The sequence below is a fragment of the Solea senegalensis genome, linkage group LG1, assembly GCF_019176455.1.
Source record: "Solea senegalensis isolate Sse05_10M linkage group LG1, IFAPA_SoseM_1, whole genome shotgun sequence".
Taxonomy (NCBI): Eukaryota; Metazoa; Chordata; class Actinopteri; order Pleuronectiformes; family Soleidae; genus Solea; species Solea senegalensis.
The window spans coordinates 34,817,712-34,837,911 of NC_058021.1; the positions used below are offsets into that span (position 1 = coordinate 34,817,712).

The 20,200-nt window shown below is 42.5% G+C and overlaps 1 protein-coding gene across 5 annotated transcripts in view; it reads left to right on the forward strand.

Moving 5' to 3' along the window:
• The window catches only part of rreb1a (ras responsive element binding protein 1a), a 45,683-nt gene that overhangs the window by 8,840 nt on the left and 16,643 nt on the right, over nucleotides 1-20,200 (forward strand). For 3 of the 5 annotated variants that reach the window (XM_044025528.1, XM_044025537.1, XM_044025562.1), the window contains exons 2-6: nucleotides 16,127-16,228; nucleotides 16,309-16,528; nucleotides 16,616-16,685; nucleotides 17,467-17,559; nucleotides 17,642-17,805. In XM_044025528.1, the coding sequence (XP_043881463.1) occupies nucleotides 16,127-16,228; nucleotides 16,309-16,528; nucleotides 16,616-16,685; nucleotides 17,467-17,559; nucleotides 17,642-17,805 (649 nt within the window). Of the gene's footprint in view, nucleotides 1-10,717; nucleotides 10,817-16,126; nucleotides 16,229-16,308; nucleotides 16,529-16,615; nucleotides 16,686-17,466; nucleotides 17,560-17,641; nucleotides 17,806-20,200 lie in introns of all 5 variants that reach the window. The other 2 variants (XM_044025545.1, XM_044025554.1) reach the window with 1 other exon arrangement.

Sequence of the window (20,200 nt, forward strand, 5' to 3'; positions counted from 1 at the left end):
CAAACTTTTATATAAAAAAACTGGATAATTTTTAAATATTTCAAAATAAAATAACAGTTTAAAAGTTTAAATTAAACAAATAGATTGAAAATTAAACTGCAACAAATTATAATATAAAATTATAAAATTCACACATTATTTAGACTTTAAATGTGTGATTAACTCAATGTAGAGCTGCGTTTAAAGGTTATTTTCATTATTTATTCATCCACAAACCTGGAAATGACGACGTCCGCAAACAAACTGATTTATTTGCTTTATGGAGCAAAGAAAGCGGGAAAATATTCCCATTTAAGAAGCTTTGTTTTTCATTATTAAATATCAAAACAAAACACTCATCGCGGATTCAGAAAAACAAACTAAAAAGTCTCATAGTTCACTCTCTGCTTTGATCTGCTGCTTTTGTGAACCACGCCATGTGATCACATGACCATGGAGTTATAAACAAACTAATAGTAATAAATTAGTGCCGCTAAAGTGGAACTTTCCTGTTGTGTGTGTCCCCCCCCCCGCAGCTGCACAGTGGTACATCCCACACACACATACACTAGAGACATGTTGGAAGCTCTGAAGGGAGGTTTCCAGTCTCTCTCTCTTCATCGCTCTGTCTGTCTCTAGCTCGCTTGCCCGCCTCCTCCTCCTCCCAACGTCCATGCTGACTCTGCAGTTTTTGAGTGAGAGAGCATGCAAATAACAGTGAAATCAGCACAGATAGATAATGTTTTAACTGCAATCACTACCTCACTAGCTTTGTGTGTGTGTTTGTCCCTCCTTATGTTATGACTCGCATTCAGCTGTGTGAGGGTTAAGGTCAGTGTCTGTGTGTGGGTGTGTGTGTTTGTGTGTGTGTCAGAGCAGCAGGCCATGAATGGAGCAAACAGACTTGAGTCTGAATAATCCCTGTTAATCTGACTGTTAGTAAGACTGTAATCTGACACACACACACATTCTGCCCCTCCCTCCTGTGAAAAGGTACCATTGTTTGTTCTGCACACAGGACACGCCTCGTTGCCGTGACAACCACAACACCAACATGCCCCCAGACTTTTCTGTCTCTCTTCTCCTTCCATCCATGAGCATCCGTGTGTCTGTGTCTGTGTGTCCTCTGTACCGCTCCTTGTTTGTCTCCTATTTCATCTCCTTTCCTTAAATCCCCCCTTGCCTCCTTTCATTGTCTTCCTACTTCACTCTGCTTTAGAAAAGGAAAAATGCTTTTATTTTGAAGGTGCAGCAGGTGTAAAGGTGTGTATGTGTTTCTCTCTTTCCTATTTCTTCTTCTTGTTTGCTCATTTCACTTTCCTCCCATTGCCTCCTCCTCCCTGCTTCCTTTTTCCTCTCCTTGTTCCCTCGCCCTCAAAACAGACACTTCAGAAACGCACCAAAAACAGGAAGATGCTTTTATTCTGAAGGTGCAGGAAGTAAAAAGGTGTGTGTGCGCGTGTGCGTCTCTACCACTCCTTGTTTCCTCTCCTTTCCTGTCCTTACCATCATATTCTTTCCTCCTTTCCTCTCCTTCCTACTTCACCGTCCTCTTCTCCTTTACTTACCCTGCTTCCTTTCCTCTCCGTGTTTGCCCCTTTTCACGTTCCTCTCCTCAGATCCTCCCCTTTCATCCTTTGCTACCTCACCATCCTCTCTCCCTTGTTTCCTTACCCTGCCTCCTTTCCTTTTCCTGTTTCCTAAAACATCACAAACACAACAGTTTAAAAAAGAGGAAGACACTCTTTTTTGAACGTGCAGCAAGTGCTGAGGTGTGTGTGTGTGTGTGTGTGTGTGTGTGTGTGTGTGTGTGTGTGTGTCATGTCAGACAGGTCTGATCGATCAGGACTAATCAATACCAGGTGTTTGGTCGTAGACGATCAAAGTAGATGCCGAATTAATTCTCACTGGATTCATGGATCATGGATCATGGATCACCTGCGTCAGACGGGAACTCCCCCCGCAAAAACCAGTGAGGTGAAAGGAAAGATGTCGAAAATTTCACTGGAGTTCTGTTTGTGTGGGTTTCTTAAGTTTCTTAAGGGATGTGTGTGTTAGAGGGGATGGGGGATGTTTGTGTGTGTGGTGGGTGTGGCCTCAGGTTTGTGTGTCTATATGCGTGTTTGTGGTGGGTGTGGCCTCAGGTGTGTGTGTGTGTGTGTGTGTGTGTGTATTGGGGGGTTTGCAATAGTCGTCATAGGTGTGACCACCAGACTCCATTCATTCTGAGTGGGAAGACAATAAAGACTGCCATGGGAGTGTGTGTGTGTGTCCTGGAGGCACACACACACACACACACACAGGCCCTGAGTCTTTACACTCCATTGAAACCTGGTCTTCCTCACACACCACGCCCTATACACTTTTCTCTGTCTCTCTTCTTCTTCTCTTCATGTTTTTCATCCTTTTCCTCCATTTTCTTTTCCTTCTCTCCATATTTTCCCACTTTTCTCCCACACTCCCTTCTCTCCTCCCCCTCTCTCCGTCTCTACCTCTCCCTCCCTCCATTTTTCCTCTTCTTCCTCCTCTTCCTCTTTTTCCGTAAATGAAAACCATGAACTGCCCTTTTAAAAAAACAACCACCATTGTCCGTCACATTTTCTGTCCCCTCTTCATCCTGCACTTCCTCCTCCTTCATTTTCTACATTTTTGTTGCCCCCCCCTTCGCATTTTTTCCTCTTTCCTTTTCATGCTTAAAATCATGCACTGTCCCTTTTTTCTTCTTCTTCCTCCATCTCAGTCGTTGTCTTCTCTTCCTCTCGGGTCACACACCTGAGCGTATCGCTCTGACTGCCGCCTTCAAAATAAAAGCATTTAAAGAAGAGGTCGTTTTTAATAGTTAAATGCTAAAATGCTCCTCACCTCTGTGGGGGAGGTAGGGAGGGAGAAACAGAGGAATGCTCAGTCTGCACACACACACACACCCCCACACCCTCCCTCATCCTGCTTCCTCTCCAGACAGGAAGTGAAGGATGCAGCAGTGTTTTTTCAGCAGTGATACAGGAGGAGGAGGTTTTACTTTGACAAAGTCCATCACCTCCTCCTCCTCACCCACAGTCACACATTAACAGCTTATCTGCTCAAGCCCTTTGCTCTCACTCTGTAAAAGATGCTGTAAAACAAGATGGCCGACACTAGAGCGAGAGAGATTCAGAGAAAGAGAGAGAGTCTCTCCCCCTCCTTTCACAATAAAGCTCGTCTTTGTGTCAGAAGAATTCACATGTAATGAGATGATTCAGTTCAGCTGAGGAGATGCTGCTCCTCTTCTCCTCCTCCCTCTTTCTCTCCATCCTTCTATCCTCCTCCACTTTAACTCCCATCCCCCATTCCCTTCCTCCCCCTCTTTTCTCTGTCCTTCTGCATCTCTCCATTCTCCTCCCTTTTATCATCTACTCGCTTCCTCCTCTCTCACTAACTTTTTCTCCCTGGTTCTTTCTCTCCTCTCCCTCCTTCTCCCTGTCTTTTCCCCTCCTCACCCCTTTTCAACTTTACACCTCCATAATCTCTCTCTCTCTCTCTGATACAGGCTAAAGTACAAGGCCGCACTTTGAGCCAATCAGATCACTCACTGCTTGTAACCCTCCCATCGTGTATGTGTGTTAGTCATTTTAACAGCTGTTGTTACCGAGGAGACAAACTTTTTTTTTTTCACCCCAGTTTGGACCAGTTAAACCTCCCTCATCTCCTTCCCTTGCCTCCTTTGCTCCCTTTATCTCCCTTTGTGACTCAGTTTTATTTAAGTGGGAGGGTTGTGTTTTTAGTATGGACGAACAGAAACCATGATTTTTATTTTGAAAACTACATGTTTGTGTTTTAGCATGGACGAACAGAAACCATGATTTTTATTTTGAAAATTAGATGTTTGTGTTTTAGCGTGGACGAAGAGAAACCATTAGTTTTATTTTGAAAACTACATGTTTGTGTTATAGCGTGGACGAACAGAAACCATTAGTTTTATTTTGAAAACTACATGTTTGTGTTTTAGCTTGGACGAACAGAAACCATGAGTTTTATTTTGAAAACTACATGTTTGTGTTTTAGCGTGGACGACCAGAAACCATGAGTTTTATTTTGAAAACTGCATGTTTGTGTTTTAGCGTGGACGAACAGAAACCATGAGTTTTATTTTGAAAACTACATGTTTGTGTTTTAGCGTGGACGAACAGAAACCATGAGTTTTATTTTTGAATACTACATGTTTATGTTTTAACGTGGACAAAGTTTAGAAGTTTGGGTGTGACTCGTCTTCATCCCTCCTCTTTTATGTTCTCTCCATCTCTGAAAACTCTTTCATCGTGTGTGTGTGCGCGTGCGTGCGTGTGTGTTGAATTAGTCTACATCTCAAACTGACTCTAGCATGTGTGAGCACGCTCTGAGGCCTAGAGGCAACACACACACACACTCTCAACAGCAGCAGCCGGTTGAATCACACACACTCGTAGTGTTATGGATGTGGCCAGCTGTGTGTGTGTGTGCGCGCGCGTGCGTGTGTGCGTTTTTTCAACACTCACACACATACACACACAGTAGCTGTCAGCCTGCAAGTATGTAAGTATGTGTTCTCTCTCTCTCACTCTTTCTCACTCTCTCTCCTTTACACACATACTTCCAGTTGTGTTAGCAGACATACAGGCGGTGTGTGTGTGTGTGTTCGTCTAAAGGATGAATGTGTGTCTTTGTTGAGCGTAGAAACAACTGCATGAGGAGGAGGAGGAGGAGGAGAGAGGGACTCCTGCAGGGATGAAGTGATGAACAGAGTCCGAGGCTAATGTTTCTGCACAAATGTAACATCTTTACTCACTCAGTCGCTATTTTAAAACAGCTGAAGTGTGTGTGTGTGTGTCTCTGTGTTCTCTGTGTACAGACAAAATGTCCACAGACTCAGAGGTACGTGAGGACACTTTGACTTATTCTCAGTCTCTTCTGTAAATTGACAACTTGATTGATCAACTGTTAATCAATAGTAGATTAGGCTACATGTGATCAGTATAGATGCCAAATTCTTGTAAGCACACGGACAAACATGTTTTTGACTTCATGCAGCAGGTGGAAAGTGTTGTATTTTTGAAATTGGTTAAATGAAATTAAAAAACGTGGAAAATTTTACTGAAGTTCAGTTTTAATCGTTGCAGGAACGCAAGTAATTGAGAGACTGTGTGTGTCCTCCTTGTGTGGACAAGATGTCCACAAACACTGCGATACATGAGGACACTGACTTTGCCTCTTATTATTCCTGATTAATTGATTATGCCTGATTAATTGATCAATATTAATCAATACTAGGTTAAGCTATAAATGATCAATATAGAAGCCAAATTCGCACACGGACTCATTTGTTTTTGACTGATTGTAGTAGATGGTAAATGTTTGTCTTTTAAAAACGGTTAAATAACAAGAAAATTGCAGAAAATGTATCTGAAGTTCTGTTTTTAAAAAGGAAATGACTGATTAAGGATATCAAGAGATTCATGTGTAAAAACTGTGTGTGTGTGTGTGTGTGTTCTGTGTGGGGACAAAATGTCCATAAACGAAAACGAATTAATCTAAACACACAGACTCACTTATTTTTGACTTATTGCAGTGGGTGGAACATGTTCGCAATTTAAAAACGGTTAAATGAAAGTAGAAACGGAGGAAATGTAACTGAAGTTCTGTTTTTCAAATCAGAAATGACTAATTAATGTGCAGGAAATCTAGTGTGTGTGTCAGTCACTGTAACGGTAAAGACATAATCTGGTGAAGTGTCTGTGATGCAGGGGACTCACGAGTGAATAGATCTTTAATTGTGAAACACACACACACACACGTCCAGGTTAGCATCTGTTAGCATGGCCTGATGAATAGAGGTCTAACAGAGGAGAGAGCAGAGGTCGTTGGCTGTCGCCGACACCTGTTTTTGTGTGTGTGTGTGTGTGTGTGACAGCTGCTGAGCATGTTGACAGTTACCCCCTCACAATCTGACTCCTCCTTCTCCCACAGTGGCTGTAATTACAGAAGAAAGCTGGAAAAAGAGAAGACAGTAAATCATCTCTCACACACACACGATAGAAAGTCAGCTGATGAGAGGTGTTTTTTTTGCTTTCTTTTTTGTTTCCCATGTTCATTTGAGGAATCAGCCCCGCGTTCAAATACAGGAAGTAAAAGTGCTGTGTCATGATGATGGGCAGAAGCCACTGTCCCTCACTCTTTGTTTAGACCGTAATGAGTATCTTAATGTGGACCCCAAAGGCACTGTTCAGGCCTTTAAATGCATCTAAACACACCAGAGAGGACCCTGCAGGCATCATTAACGTCTATGATAACATGCTGGGATGTGATGGTATCACTGTTGCTTTGGTTCTGCCCCTCGGAAACTGGGAATGGTGCCGGTGGCCGTACTAGTTTTAAAATTCTAGTGTAGTGTTTTAGAAGTGGGACTTATTTTGAAAAAAAAAAAGTTTGGGGTTGTGTTTTAGTGTGGATGAACAGTAACTTTTATTTTGAAAACTGTGGGATGATGTTCTGGTGTGGATGAACACAACACAAGACTTTTGTTTTGAAAACTGCAGGGTTGTAACTTAGTGTGGACGAACAGAAACACCTACTCTTATTTTGAAACACGAGTTTGTGGTTTTAGTGTGGATGAATGGTAACTGAGACTTTTGTTTTGAAAACTACTTGCCTGTGTTTAAGTGTGGATGAACAGAAACCATGAGTTTTATTTTGAAAACGGCAGGGTTACATTTTAGTGTGGACCATCAGAAGTTGAGATTTTTTGGTTTGAGAACTAGGTTTGATGTTTTAGCGTGGACGAAAAAAAACCCCATTACTTTTATTTTGAAAACTACAGGGATGTATTTCAGTGTGGACGAATATAAACTGTGACTTTTATTTTGAGAAATGCAAGGCTGTATTTTAGTGTGTACCATTAGAAAATTGAGATTTTTATTTTGAAAACTACGTCCCTGTGTTTTAGCGTGGACGAACAGAAACACATGCTCTTATTTTGAAAACTGCAGGGCTACAGGTTATTTGCAGCATGGACCCTCAGTAACTGAGGCTTTTACTTTGTAAACTTGTCTTTATTGAAACCCAATGACGTTCCCGTCGTGTCAGGTTCACGGTGAGACACTTGACAGCGTCATTGGTGGTGCGTTCAGGGTCTCTGTCAGGCGTGTGGAACAGTCGCTGTCACTCGAAACATGATCAGACTTGAACACAGAATTAACCAGTAACTGCAAGTACTGACTCATCTGAGGTGATAAGGATGCTGTGACAGGGCAAGCACTCAAACAACAGGAGAGACCGAGAGAGGAGAGGGGGAGGTGTTTATGTCCTTGAGGCAGGATTCAGGCACTCTGCCAGGGCCACAGGGCTATCGGCCAATCAGCTCTGTGCTTACAAGCGGGGGGCGGGGCAGCCGGCCAATCAGAGCAGAGTTTAGTCAGAGCTGCAGAGTGAAGCTGCTCGTCTGGTCCAACCAGATTTTCTCTGACAAGACGTTCACTTCTTTCTTTCTTCTTCTTCTTTCACTTCCTGTTTTTTTTAAGTCAGTGAACGTACCATCCACACACTCTCTCTTACTTTTCAAATTCACTTGAACCTCGCTCAACCTTCTCCATCCATGAAGCGTTACACCCTGTTTCCTTAACACAGTCTACTGTGTGTGTGTGTGTGTGTGATTAAAACAGCTGTTGAGATGATTTTTTTCCCCCAGTTTCGACCAGTTTACCCCCTCCTATCTCCTTTTCTCCTTACCCTGTGTCCTTCTTTTTTAGCAGTCTGACACAGAAGTAGTATTAAATATGATGTACATATTAAAGGGATAGTTTAGGTTTTTTGACAGACTTTTTCAACAGGAAACTGAAGTTTGTAAACCACTCACTCTCCCACACCAAACCCCATTGAGAAAGTGATTATCTCTATGGACTTTGGAGTTTCTCTATCAGTGATTTTAGCTTGCAGGGACACAAGAGCTGCTGGTCTACTGCTGCCTCGTGTGGTCACCTTGTGTCACTGAGGTAAATCTGAAACAAGCATTTCATATGCCAAATTAACAGACATAAGACAATAAGACATTTAAACTTAGTGATGGAGGCAGCAGTGGATCAACAACTCCTGTGTGCTGTGATGTTAAAATCACTGATTTTCTCTATGGGGTTTGGTGTGGGAGAGTGAGTGGTTTAAAAATGTCAGTTTCCTGTTGGAAGTCTGTCTAACAGTGAGATATTTATATTTTATTAGTTAGATCTTTCTCCTGTCCTCTCCTCTTGTCTTTCCTGCATCCTCGTCTCCTCCTCCTCCTCCTCCAGGCCCTCTACACTTGTCCATGCCTGTCAAACCCGGAGCAGAGCAGCATTCTAAAACACACACATTCCTGATCCTGCTCGGCGAGTTATTTTTACCATCAGAGTGAGTTACAGGCCTCCTCATCCCCGGTCCCTTCATCCTCAAACCCACTCTCAGGTTCTGCATCGTCACTTCTCCTGCCAACTCCCCGCTTCACCCGGTTACAGTGTAACATACACTAACCAGTGCACTGCAGCGCCACCGCTGGTTAATGTTTCATGAGTTGTGAGTTGGTAGTAAAGAAGGAAACTTAATCCAGCAGGAAAAAAACAGATGGAGGAGGCTCACCTTTATTCTACTGATGCAACAAAACTAATTCTTAACTTTTAGCACCAGCAGATAACAAGCTACAGTTAGCATACTAGCAGTTATCTGAGCAGTTGTCTGAGGCCAACATGAGTCATCTAAATGTGGGGAAAATAGCCTTAAAGCTAATAACTTTAACAGAAGTGTTGCAACATTTACAACCTTTTAGATTAGTTTTTCTTTAAAATACTTTTTCTTAAATACTTTTAATTAAAACTCAAAATAGTTCACCCCGCGACTTCCTGTTGAGTTGAGACCATGGTTATGGGGGGACTTTTTTGTTCGTCTTAGTCTATAACATCTTCCCACCAAGTCTCGAGATATAGAAATTTGGTGGAACTATGCTGAAGTCATAGGGCACTTCCTGTTTCGTGGCGAAGGTCGAAATTCACCAAAAGATCGAGGGTTGCCATGGCCGCACCGTTTTGAATCTACAAAACCTTTCAAATTGGCCTCTGTTTTTACTTTAGGGGGCATTGTAGAGCTCCTGAGCAACGCACAGGTCTGGGAACTAACCAAGTTTAAGGAGTTTTTATGCACGTTAACCCCCTTAAAAATGAGCCACATATATAATAATAATCTGAATAGGCTCCTCCCCCAAATTTGTGCCGGGAGCTGTTTGGGCCCCTGACATTCGTGGCTCAGCCCATAATTAGCCAACTTAAGGTTGTTAATGCTAACGCTTAGTACTTTTTTTAGATGAGTTCTTTTTAGACTGACGAGTCATCAGTTGTGATAACATGAGTCATCAGAATTCGACAGAACGGCCTCAGATGTCAGCGCCCTGCTTGTGTCTGTTGTTTTTTTAAAAACGTTTTCATCTCTCGTTGACGGCTTAAAAGCATTTAGTGCCGTTTTAAAGCTGCAGACGTGGCGTTGCTGTGTATCTGTGTGGCGGTGAGTTAGCGGCCCCAGCGCTAGCTCATTAGCTCATGGCTTAGCGGGGGATTTGTGGGTGTCGGAGCGGGAACGCGGCAATAAACCCTGGTTTAGGACGGAGCCGCGTTACGACCTGTGTGAGCTGGGGTTAATTTATATGAGTGTGGCACTAACAGCAGTGAAACACTTAAAATAAAAAAAGTTTGTATTTTGCTTTCATTAAAGGTGTAATTCACCACATTTCCCCTCCTCCTCCTCCTCTCTGTGCATCCTCACTTGCCTCCTAATTAGTCTTATCTACGCACTAAGCTCTTAATCTTTCTCTTTGCCTGCTTCCCCTCCTTCTTTCCCTCCTCATCCATCCATCTATAAATACATCCACTCTGCATCCTTCCATTTTTCCTCCGTCTCCTCCCTCCTTCCCTCGTCCCACAGCAGCAGATTATCACCTTTAGTGCAGCAGCGACGCCTCCTGTCGTCGCCTAAACCTTTGCAATTTCAATTGACGTCATCCACCTTTTAATTATTATCGTTGCGGTTATAGTTTCATTTAACTATTATTTTTATTATTTTTTATTTATTTACAGTGTTAATATCATATTTTGTTAGTGATGATCAGTAATTATATTAATAATGCTGTCTCAGTAGTGTGTTACACACAAACACACACACCTTGTGCTGATAGCAGTATCTTCTTTGTTACCTGTTACTTGTGTCATCTGATTTTTCTCGTTATCTGACAGCGGTGATTGTTTCAATGTCAACCTCTGTACCTGCTGTTAGTGTTTGATCAGACCTGTGTGTGTGTGTGTGTTGTTTATCTGGATGTATAAAGTTTGTTTCTTCTCTTCTTGACTCAAAAAAATGGCTACAGAGCTGCTGGTCTGCTGTTGCCTTGTGTGGTCACTTTGTGTCACTGAGGTCAATCTGAACAAAGGAGGCAGCAGTGGATCAACAACTCCTGTGTGCTATGACGTTAAATCACTGATTTTCTCTATGGGGTTTGGTGTGGGAGTGTGAGTGGTTTACTTCTCGTGTCCCCACTGGCAGCCATATTGTCACTCAGAGTGAGTGCCTGTGTTTAGGCTGGTTCTCAGCAGCAGGGGGCGCTCACAGCACAGCAGGTCATCTCTGTGTGTGGGTGTCTTGTGTGTGTTTACATGATCATGTTGTCACACTATGTGCGTGTGTGTCACTGACTGTCTCTGTGTCTCTCCCCCTGCAGTGTGAGCAGTGGTTGCAGACACACACACAACAAACCCCGTCCCCTCCCATACTGTCCCACCCGAGACACGAGCGAACGTTGCTTTACGAAAAAGGACGGGTAAATATGCTCCTCCTCCCACTCCCTTCATCCCTTCATTCATCCATTCATTCATTGAACTGCTGGCTGTACACAGCAACACCACTGCGCTTCCTCTGTTTCCACCCTTTTTTATTTTCCCTGTCTTCTCTTTGTCTTGTCTACTCATTTCCTTGTTACCTTCTTGTCTCCTTTCCTTGTCTCCTCACTCCCTCTTTCCTTGTTATCTTCTCCTCTCCTTGTTTCTGTCCCTCCTGTCTTCTCTTGACACCTTGTTTCTTTTCCTTATTGTCCTCGTCTTGTTATTGTGTCTCTTCACCTCTCCTCTTTATCATTTTGTCTCCTCATTTCCTTCTCACTTTTCCTTGTCATGGTCTCCTCTCCTCCCGTCCTCTCCCTGCTACTTGTCTCTTGCTTGTTTCCGCTGCTCACTTTTTGCACCTAAAACAAAAACCACTGCATCAGTTGCTGCTTCTGGCTTTTGTCTCCTGATCACGTGACCACCTGTTGATCATGTGACCATCTCTGAAGCGTTGACTCTGTGTCTCTGCTTCTCTTCATTGTTGATGTTTTTGGGGTTCTTTTGTCGTCACTGCCTCATACTGTCCCACAAAAACACACGGAACAACCCTTTAAATTCAATTATTCTTTGAACTAAGATCAGATAATTATGAAAATATGAACTAGTATATAAATACATTAATCTTTTCTTAAATGCCTGTGAAATCAATCAAATATTTATAATAATTATTAATAATATGATAATATTAATTTTCTTTATTTTAAATGAAACAAAAAAGAACAAACATTAATAATATATAAAGATACTGATGAGACTGAGAGTGTGTGTGTGTGTGTGTGTGTAGAGGAATCTGCGTGCTGATTGGCCGATAGCTGGTAGACATTTTCCACAGTCACTCTCTTCACTGGTTGGTTGAGACACTCTCCTCCTCCATCCCACAGACTCCACCCCTCAGACTCTGCCCCCTCCTCCTCCTCCCCCCTCCCCTCTCTGGTATGTGATACAGTAGAGCTGACACGCCGTCGATGTTATCTGAACACTTTATTATGTCAGGTCTAAACTCCACACACACACAGTCACACACACGCACGCACACACCGGTCAATCTGTAATGAGAGGGAGATAAAGAATCTGAAGAAGTTAAAGAAAAGATGGGGAGAAACAAAACAAAAACAAGAATAAAGTCACAGAAAACTAAACTAAAATACTAATTTCTTCACTTTTAGCAAAGAATCCCACAAATATCATCTTCACTTAAACCTTATAAACCTGTATAAAAATAAAGTTACAGTCAAAATAAAACTGTTCCAGCTCCTTAAATGTGAGCAGTTACAACAAGTAATCAGTGACTAAATGAATCAGCAGCTGTTGTAATAGAAATGTCATCATTTAAATCCAGTTTTTGTGATTTTTCAGCTTCTTAAATGTGAATATTTTCTGCTTTCTATGCTCCATGAAACAAAGAAATCATTAAAAAACTCAAACAACAAAGACGTTTGACAAACAAACAGTCTTGAAGTCATCAACAACATCAGCTGAGAGGAAGTCAGTGAGGATTGTTTAGACGTGAGGATCCAAACAGGAGTAGTTTATCTGAGGAGAAGTAGGGGAAGAGAAGAACAGGAAAAGTGGGGGAGAAGAAATAGAAGAGGAAAAGTAGAGGAGAAGAAATGGAGGAGAACAGGATAAGTAGACGAGGAGGAGAGGATGATGGCTAACGACAGCTGAGTGAGGGGGAAAAGTGGGGGAAGCATCGTTGAGGTCAAAGAAAGATAGAGAATAGCCATCAATCTCTCTCTCTCTCTCTCTTTCTCTCTCTCTCTCTCTCTCTGTGTGAGTGTGAACTTCCTGCCGTGGTCGAGAGATAAAGATAGAGGGACTTAGACAGAGATAAAAGAGAGAGTTTCAGTTCAGTCATTAAACAGAAACATTAGCGTCACTTTAATATTTAATATAGATATAGATATACATATATCTATAGATATAATTACTTCAGTGTGTGTGATGAAGAGGATGTAAAAACAGTCAGGTCATAAATAGCTAACATATGGTCAGTGGCTCCTCCCCCAACTCATCCATTCATCCTCATTTTCACTTCTTCACACGGCTAAACACAGAGCGTTAGCTGACACCCGCTAAAAAGAGAGAGACATAAAAATGAATGGACAAAAAAAGAGGAAGACGAGAGCCGCTAGCTTCATGTAGCACGTGTCACTTTGGTCAGTTAGCTCCACATAGCTCTCGTTAGCTTTATTCTGCCCCTGTGTGTGGCTGTTAACAATGCTAACCTGCTATCGGCTGATAAGTGCTTCCTCATTACATGTGAGATATTAGTAACAATGCTAGACTTATAAACAATGGAGTGACTCTGGAGGTTTTTTTACGATCAGGGACAGATGTGCAACACTGCCCCCTGCTGGTGTTTAACGTGTCAGCTGTGATGTCAGGTGGTGGCACCGAGGATTTACGAGCTTTAGGGGAAGGACAGGCCATTTTCTGATTCTGTTAGCCGTGCTAACACAGCTCTGCTAGCTGGAGATGATGTCAGCACATTTAGTTTAAGCTAGCAGCTCTGAGTGAAGCTTTTTTCACCACTGTTGTTTACAAAGTGAAGAGATGACGTTTGGAGAGGATGAATGAGTGAAGCTGCGTTCATTTATTTGTTTGCTAAACTTTGGTACTTAAATGCACTCATGCTAACACACACACACACACTCCTGTACAGCAGTGTTAGTGAGTGAGGACACTTACAGATACCCTTAACCATCACAGCTAAACACCTAACCCTTAACCCGAACCTTAACTTAACTTAACTTAACTTAACTTAACTTAACTTAACTTAACTTAACAACTTAACTTAAATCTACCTTAACTTGAACCTTAATTTAACACTTAAACCCTGAAACCAGGTCTAAACATGTAAACAGCCATTTTAAGACAAGACAGAAAGTTAGGACCAGACAAAATGTCCTAACTTCCTGTACGCACAACTGCACACACACACTTACAGACTGCATGGATGTGTAAGATTGTGTGTCTGAGAATGATGGCTGTGAGCAGATGTAGTAACACACACACACACACACACACACAATTTGCTGTGATGCTCATGTTTCCCAGAGGATCAATCATTTTGATTGTGGTTATTATCAGCTGAATTTTCCTGTAGCGCCACCTGGAGGTTGTCCTCCTCTTTCTTCTTTCCTTTTTTGGTCTTCACCGTCCTCCCCTCGCCAGCCCTCTTTCCTTTCTTTCCTCCTCTCCCCTCCTTCCTCTCTTCCATCCTTTCTTTTTTTTCCCCCAAACTTAATCCCCTCCTTCTCTCCTCTCCTCTCCATCCTTCCTCCTCCCTCCTCCTCTTTTCTCCTCTTGCAGCCATCTGTTGCTGTTCGTTTCTCTAGGCTGTAAAAAGTGCTGTCTGAGCGCTCTGTCCACCAATCACAGCCTGTGTGTGTGTGTGTGTGTGCGCGTGCACCTGCCACGACCATGTTACAGTTTGTCACGTAAGAGCAGTGATAGAACGAGAGGTCAGTGGAAATGACACACACACACACACACACACACACACACACAGCCAGTTGTCACCAGTCACTCGCAGAGATCCACTCGTCTCCTCGTGCTTTCTTTCTCTTTTTTCCCCCGCTTTTTTACTTTCACTCATGTTTCCCCTCTTTCAATATTTAAATAATAATAATTTAAATAAATAATATAAATGAAAAAAATGGAATATGATAGTAGGAAATAAAGGGACATTTTAAGACACAAGGTTTAGTCTTTATTCTGTTTCTTGAATAAAGACTAAAGTAAAAAAATAAGAGTGTGTGTGTGTGGGGTTTGGTGTGGTCTGATTTTAGACACTAAACAAAAGAATTTAAGTCAGTTTAAGTCGATATCTTTAAGAACACGCTCACGTCTTTATCTCACTGTTAGACACTTTTCCCAACAGGAAACTGAAGTTTGTAAACCACTCACTCTCCCACACCAAACCCCATAGGGAAAATCAGTAATTTCAACATCACAGCACACAGGAGTTGTTGATCCACTGCTGCCTCCATCTCTAAGTTCAAATGTCTTATTTTGTCACTTCGGCATTTGGAATCCTCTGTTCAGATTAACCTCAGTGACACAAAGTGACCACACGAGGCAGCAGTAGACCAGCAGCTCTTGTGTCCCTGCGAGCTAAAATCACTGGTTTTCTCTATGGGGTTTGGTGTGGGAGAGTGAGTGGTTTAGTTTTACAAACGTATTTGGTTGAAATGTTAATGACGCAATCATCTCATCACTTATGCTGCCAACGCCATTCAACTTTTCATCATTTTAACCCTGGCTCTGTTCACTGCTTCTCTCTCTTTCTTTCTCATTTTTCCTTTTGAACGAGGAATGTCACACACACACACACACACACACACACTCTCTGAGCTAAGTTTTAGCTGGAGGAGGAAGTGGTCGGTTCTGGAGAGTGTCTTCCTGTGGGGGCTGCCAAACAGGAAATGGCAATTAGCTTCTCTTAGCTTCTGCTCTCCTCTGAGAACCCCCTTCTTCTTCTTCTTATTCTTTCTCCTCAGTCCTCTCCATCATTCTCTCTCTCTCTCCACTCTGCCCTGTGTGTCTCTCTGTCTCGCTTGGCCTCGCTTAGGCAGGTGTGAGGACTGTAAAACGCCACGTTTTTGTCCTCTCTGGTCCAGTCAGCGTCAGGCCAAGGCTGCACTTATAGATCAAAGGTCACTGCTGCCATCCCTCTCAACCTGTGTCACAGTGAATCAGAGAGTGATATGCGGTGGTGGCAGCAGCTCAGGGTTAGGTTTTGCTCTTCAGAGCAAGAAAACGACATTATGATTCTTAAAAGACAGATTTTCTTCTGAATTTAAGGCTTATCTTGGTGTCTAAAACCTACAAACTATCATGGGGATTCATTCATCAGCCGTAATGATGAGTAGACACTTCTGACTGATGTTTTACCTTATCCTCTATCATTTTGTTAATTAACAAACATTTTGTTTGTTAATTTGCTATAAAAAATTAAATGAGCAGATTTTTGAATAGGATTTGGTGTGCGTCCACAACCAAAACTGGTACAATTCAAAATAAGTAATTCAATAAAAGAGTCCATAATGAATATGTGACATTAAAATACATTTGGAAATTAATAAGTAAATACAGTTCTGTGGGCGAAAAGATCAGGTTTTTAAAGGCACTGTAAGCTGAAAAACCCTAAATTGAATCATTTTTGAATGGGGTTTGGTGTGGCAGATTTAAAATTATGATAGTATATAAATATGTTATTGTGTTGTGTGTTTTTCATATTACAGCAGTCATGGAAAACTCCACAGAGGAGCTGCAAGAAGGGGGAGGAGCCAACACTGTGATAAATGAGGAGGAGACGGACGAGGAAATGCACAATAACCTCAAAGGTACGAAGAAAAGATGAGAGATCGCAAAAAAAACCGATTTCAGCCTGTATTCAACGTCAACTCTGTGAATTTGTTTGTAGGAGCGATGAACGGTGTGAAGGAGGTGCCAGAAAGTGGAGGAGAAAAGCTACAGAACGGAGACCGAGGAGGAGGAGGAGGAGGAGGCGGCGGCGACCTGTCCTCCATCAACGCCATGATGTCCACGGTCATGATGGCGGCAGAGAGCATCAACGGCGGCGCGGACGGAGACGGAGGCAGCACCGTCACCTCGGCCAACTCGTCGGCCGGGCCGTCGCCAAGGTAAGGACTTTAACCTCGAGTCAAGTTTTTAATTTCTCAAGAAAAAAACAAAACTGTTGTTTAACGTTCAAACTTCTCTGTGTGAAGCCCCTCCCCCAGCAAGTCACTCCCTTCAGCCATGAGAGCTCCACCCAGTCGCAACCCACGCAGGACACAGGTACGCACTTCATATCCTTGTTTCCTTTCCTCACTTACCTTGCATCCCTCCTTCCTGTTCCTCCTTTTGTTTCTTCTTCTCCTTGTTTCCTCTCTGCTCCTCATTTCTTCTTGCATTTATTTCTCTCATCTTCTTTCCTCATCACCTGTCCTCTCTAGTTTCCTTCTCTACTTTCTCTGTTTCCTCTGATTATTTACTTTATCCTCCTCTCCTTGTTCCCTCATCACTTTTATCTCCTCGTTTCCTGTCCTTTCTTCTTCCCCTTTTTTCTCCATGTTTCCTCTCCTTGTTCCCTCCTCACTTTTATCTCCTTTTTTCCTCACCTTTTTGTCTCCTTGTTTCCTCTCCTTTCCTCCCCTTTTATCTCCTTGTTTCTTCTCCTTTCCTCCCCTCCTTATCTCCTTGTTTCCTCCTCATTTTTATCTCCTTGTTTCCTCCCCTTCCTTCTTTCCTCCCACCTTTTTCTCCTTCTCTCCTCTCGTTGTTTAACACTCTCTCCTTCTCTCTCTCTCTTTGTTTCCTCTCCTTGTTTTCCTCTTCTTTTGTCTCCCATCATGCACTGGGGCATTCCTTGCCGTGTCATTGTTTCCTTGCAGTGAAACAGGAAAAGGAAAGTGCTGTGCGTGTGTGTGTGTGTGTGAACGGGTGTGTGTGTGTGAACGGGTGTGATGTTGCACTCGTGTCATGTGATTTATTGATAATAAAAACAAAACATTAAAGGGTCATTACACACAAAATAACAAACAAACCCCTGTGTGTGTGTGTGTGTGTTGTTTTTCAGGAAACCACCAAAGAGGAGACTGGAGGACTTATTTGTCCACTTTGTGATAAGAGCTGTCAAAGTCAGCACCAGCTCACCATGCACATCAGACAGGTAAACACACACACACACACACACACACCTTATATGTTCAGCCTCCTCCCCCTGTACATTTTTAAACATTGTGTGTGTGCAGCACAATGCTGACGTCGGAGCCACAGATCATTCCTGCAGCATCTGTGGAAAATGTCTGAGCTCAGCGTCTTCACTGGACAGACACATGCTCGTCCACAGCGGAGAGAGACCGTACAAATGTCTCATCTGTGGACAGACGTTCACCACCAACGGCAACATGCACAGGTACACACGTGGCAGAGAGACACACACGACAGAGACACACATGGCACAGAGACAAACATGACAAAGAGACACACTAAAAAAGCACACAGTATAACCTCAGGCAGAGGAAGCTGCTACGTAGCCTGGTCCCCAGTTCACTATAATGGTCCTGTGTGTGTGGGGGGGGGTTTGCACAGGAAGTTGGGAGACAACTTTAAAACATCTACCCCCATCACACACACACACCCAGTCATTTATCAGTTAAATCCAGCCTCCACCATCACATCCAACGGTCTGTGTGTGTGTGTGTCTGTGTGTGTGTGTGTGTAAAAGAGACGTTAAAAAAACGACATCACAGGAAACAAAAGTATAAGTGTTGACATTGATACTTTAAAACTTTGTCCCCACTCAAACACAACCCCACAGTTTTCACAATAAAAGTCAGAATAAGTTCATCTACAGAAACACAGTTTTCACAATAAAAGTCAGAATAAGTTAATCGACAGACACGCAGTTTTCATAATAAACGTTTGTCCACACTTAAACACAACCCCACAGTTTTCACAATAAAAGTCACAATGCGTAAGGGATGTCCCGATACAACTTTTTCACTTCCGATACTGAGTATTGGCCGATGCCGATATTGATACGATACGATACGATATCAGCACGAATCATACATACCCTGATGACTTATTTTGTAGTGTGGAATGTTAGAATAGGCTTGATCAAGTGATATTACTTAAACATAGAACAATAGTAGGTCTTCAGGACACATTTAAAACACAGAAAGCTCTTGGTATGGCTGGTTTTTGGGGTATAATTAACAAACGGAGGCTGTTGAAAGTCAACAGGTGGCGCTGGTTTATGAAATAATGTTGTTTTAGCAGCTCGCCTCAGGATGAGCTAGCATGGTGCTAATGGCTAACTTGCACTTGCTGTACGGCTTCGTATCCTCTGATTTCAGAGGTTAAAGAAAAATGTTTAACCTCTATAATATCAGTAGCACACACATGCTGTTGTTGTGATCGCGTGGGCTCTACATGCATCCAGCACGCAGAGCCCATGTGATCACAACGGGTGCTGCTGGATAGAAGTGCTGGAGCAGAATGGACTGTTGTTTATATCGGAGATTTTAGAGGCACTTTAGAGGCGTTTTTTTGCTGATATCGGACCGATATCCGATATCAATATCAGGTTGGGACATCCCTATAAGTTAATCTACAGAAACACAGTTTTCATAATAAAAGTCGGAATAAGTTAACCTACAGAAACACAGTTTTCATAATAAACGTTTGTCCACACAGTAGCGTACCATGGGGTTTCAATCAGGGCCTTCCGTAAAAAAAAAAAATACACGCACAAACACAACCACATACAAAACACAATATTATGCTCTATATTCACGAGACAGTTGATCTGCAACAACCATAGCGCACACCACTGCACATCTCTCGGCTACTGCATCATTACTGCCAATTTCACAAGCCACTATATGACACAAAAACAAGCTTCCACATAAGCATAGGCGTCAGCTACGCGGGGAACACGTGCCCGGGACTATTTATGATCAACAGTTTTGTCCTCACCACTTCTAAAAATGTTAGAAATTTATCATTAACACTCAAACTACCGGAAATTATGTACCTCTTTGGTGTAGGTTTTCCTCTTGAAATAATTTCACCGTGAAAAGTGCACATGAAGGAGATCAGAAACATGATGGATCGCTGGTGTTAATGCAGTGATCATAGCTTACTTCAAAACCCGCCAAAGTTTCAAACGTTATTGATGAAAACAGCGGGGGCTAGCGCCAGACACATCGCTAGGCCTGGGGCGTTCTGTCACTATGCATCACATTTTGATTGGCTGACGACACACGTCAGTCAAAGTTATAACCAAATAGGAAATGGCAGCTTCAACGAAAGGCCAGCAATACTACTAGAGCAGGTCCACGGAGCTATGATGCGTTTAATGACATTATGGAAAATCCAGCTCAGCTTCACAAAAAATAACCATATTCTTTCTGGAAATATAATCATAACATACTGAAAAAGTAATTGAATTCAGACATGTTCAGACACACATTAACTTGATTATTAAAAATAAAATAAAATAATAATAAAAAAAATACATTTTTGATATTGTCAGGACCAGCAGAGAAGGCCCTGCTGGCCCTGACAGCCCACCGCTGCTTAAACACAACCCCACAGTTTTCACAATAAAAGTTTGTCAAAGTAAAAGTTTGTCCACACTCAAACACTGAAAGTCATTCTCAGTTTCTGTTTGAATCTTCTGTCCTCACCTCGACTTGCAGCAGCTTTACTTCTCATTCGTCTGGTTTGTCGAGTGTGTGTGTGCGTGTGCGTGTGTGGCCTCCTGCAGGCTGCTGAGGCTCTGGATGCTGATTTCCATCAAC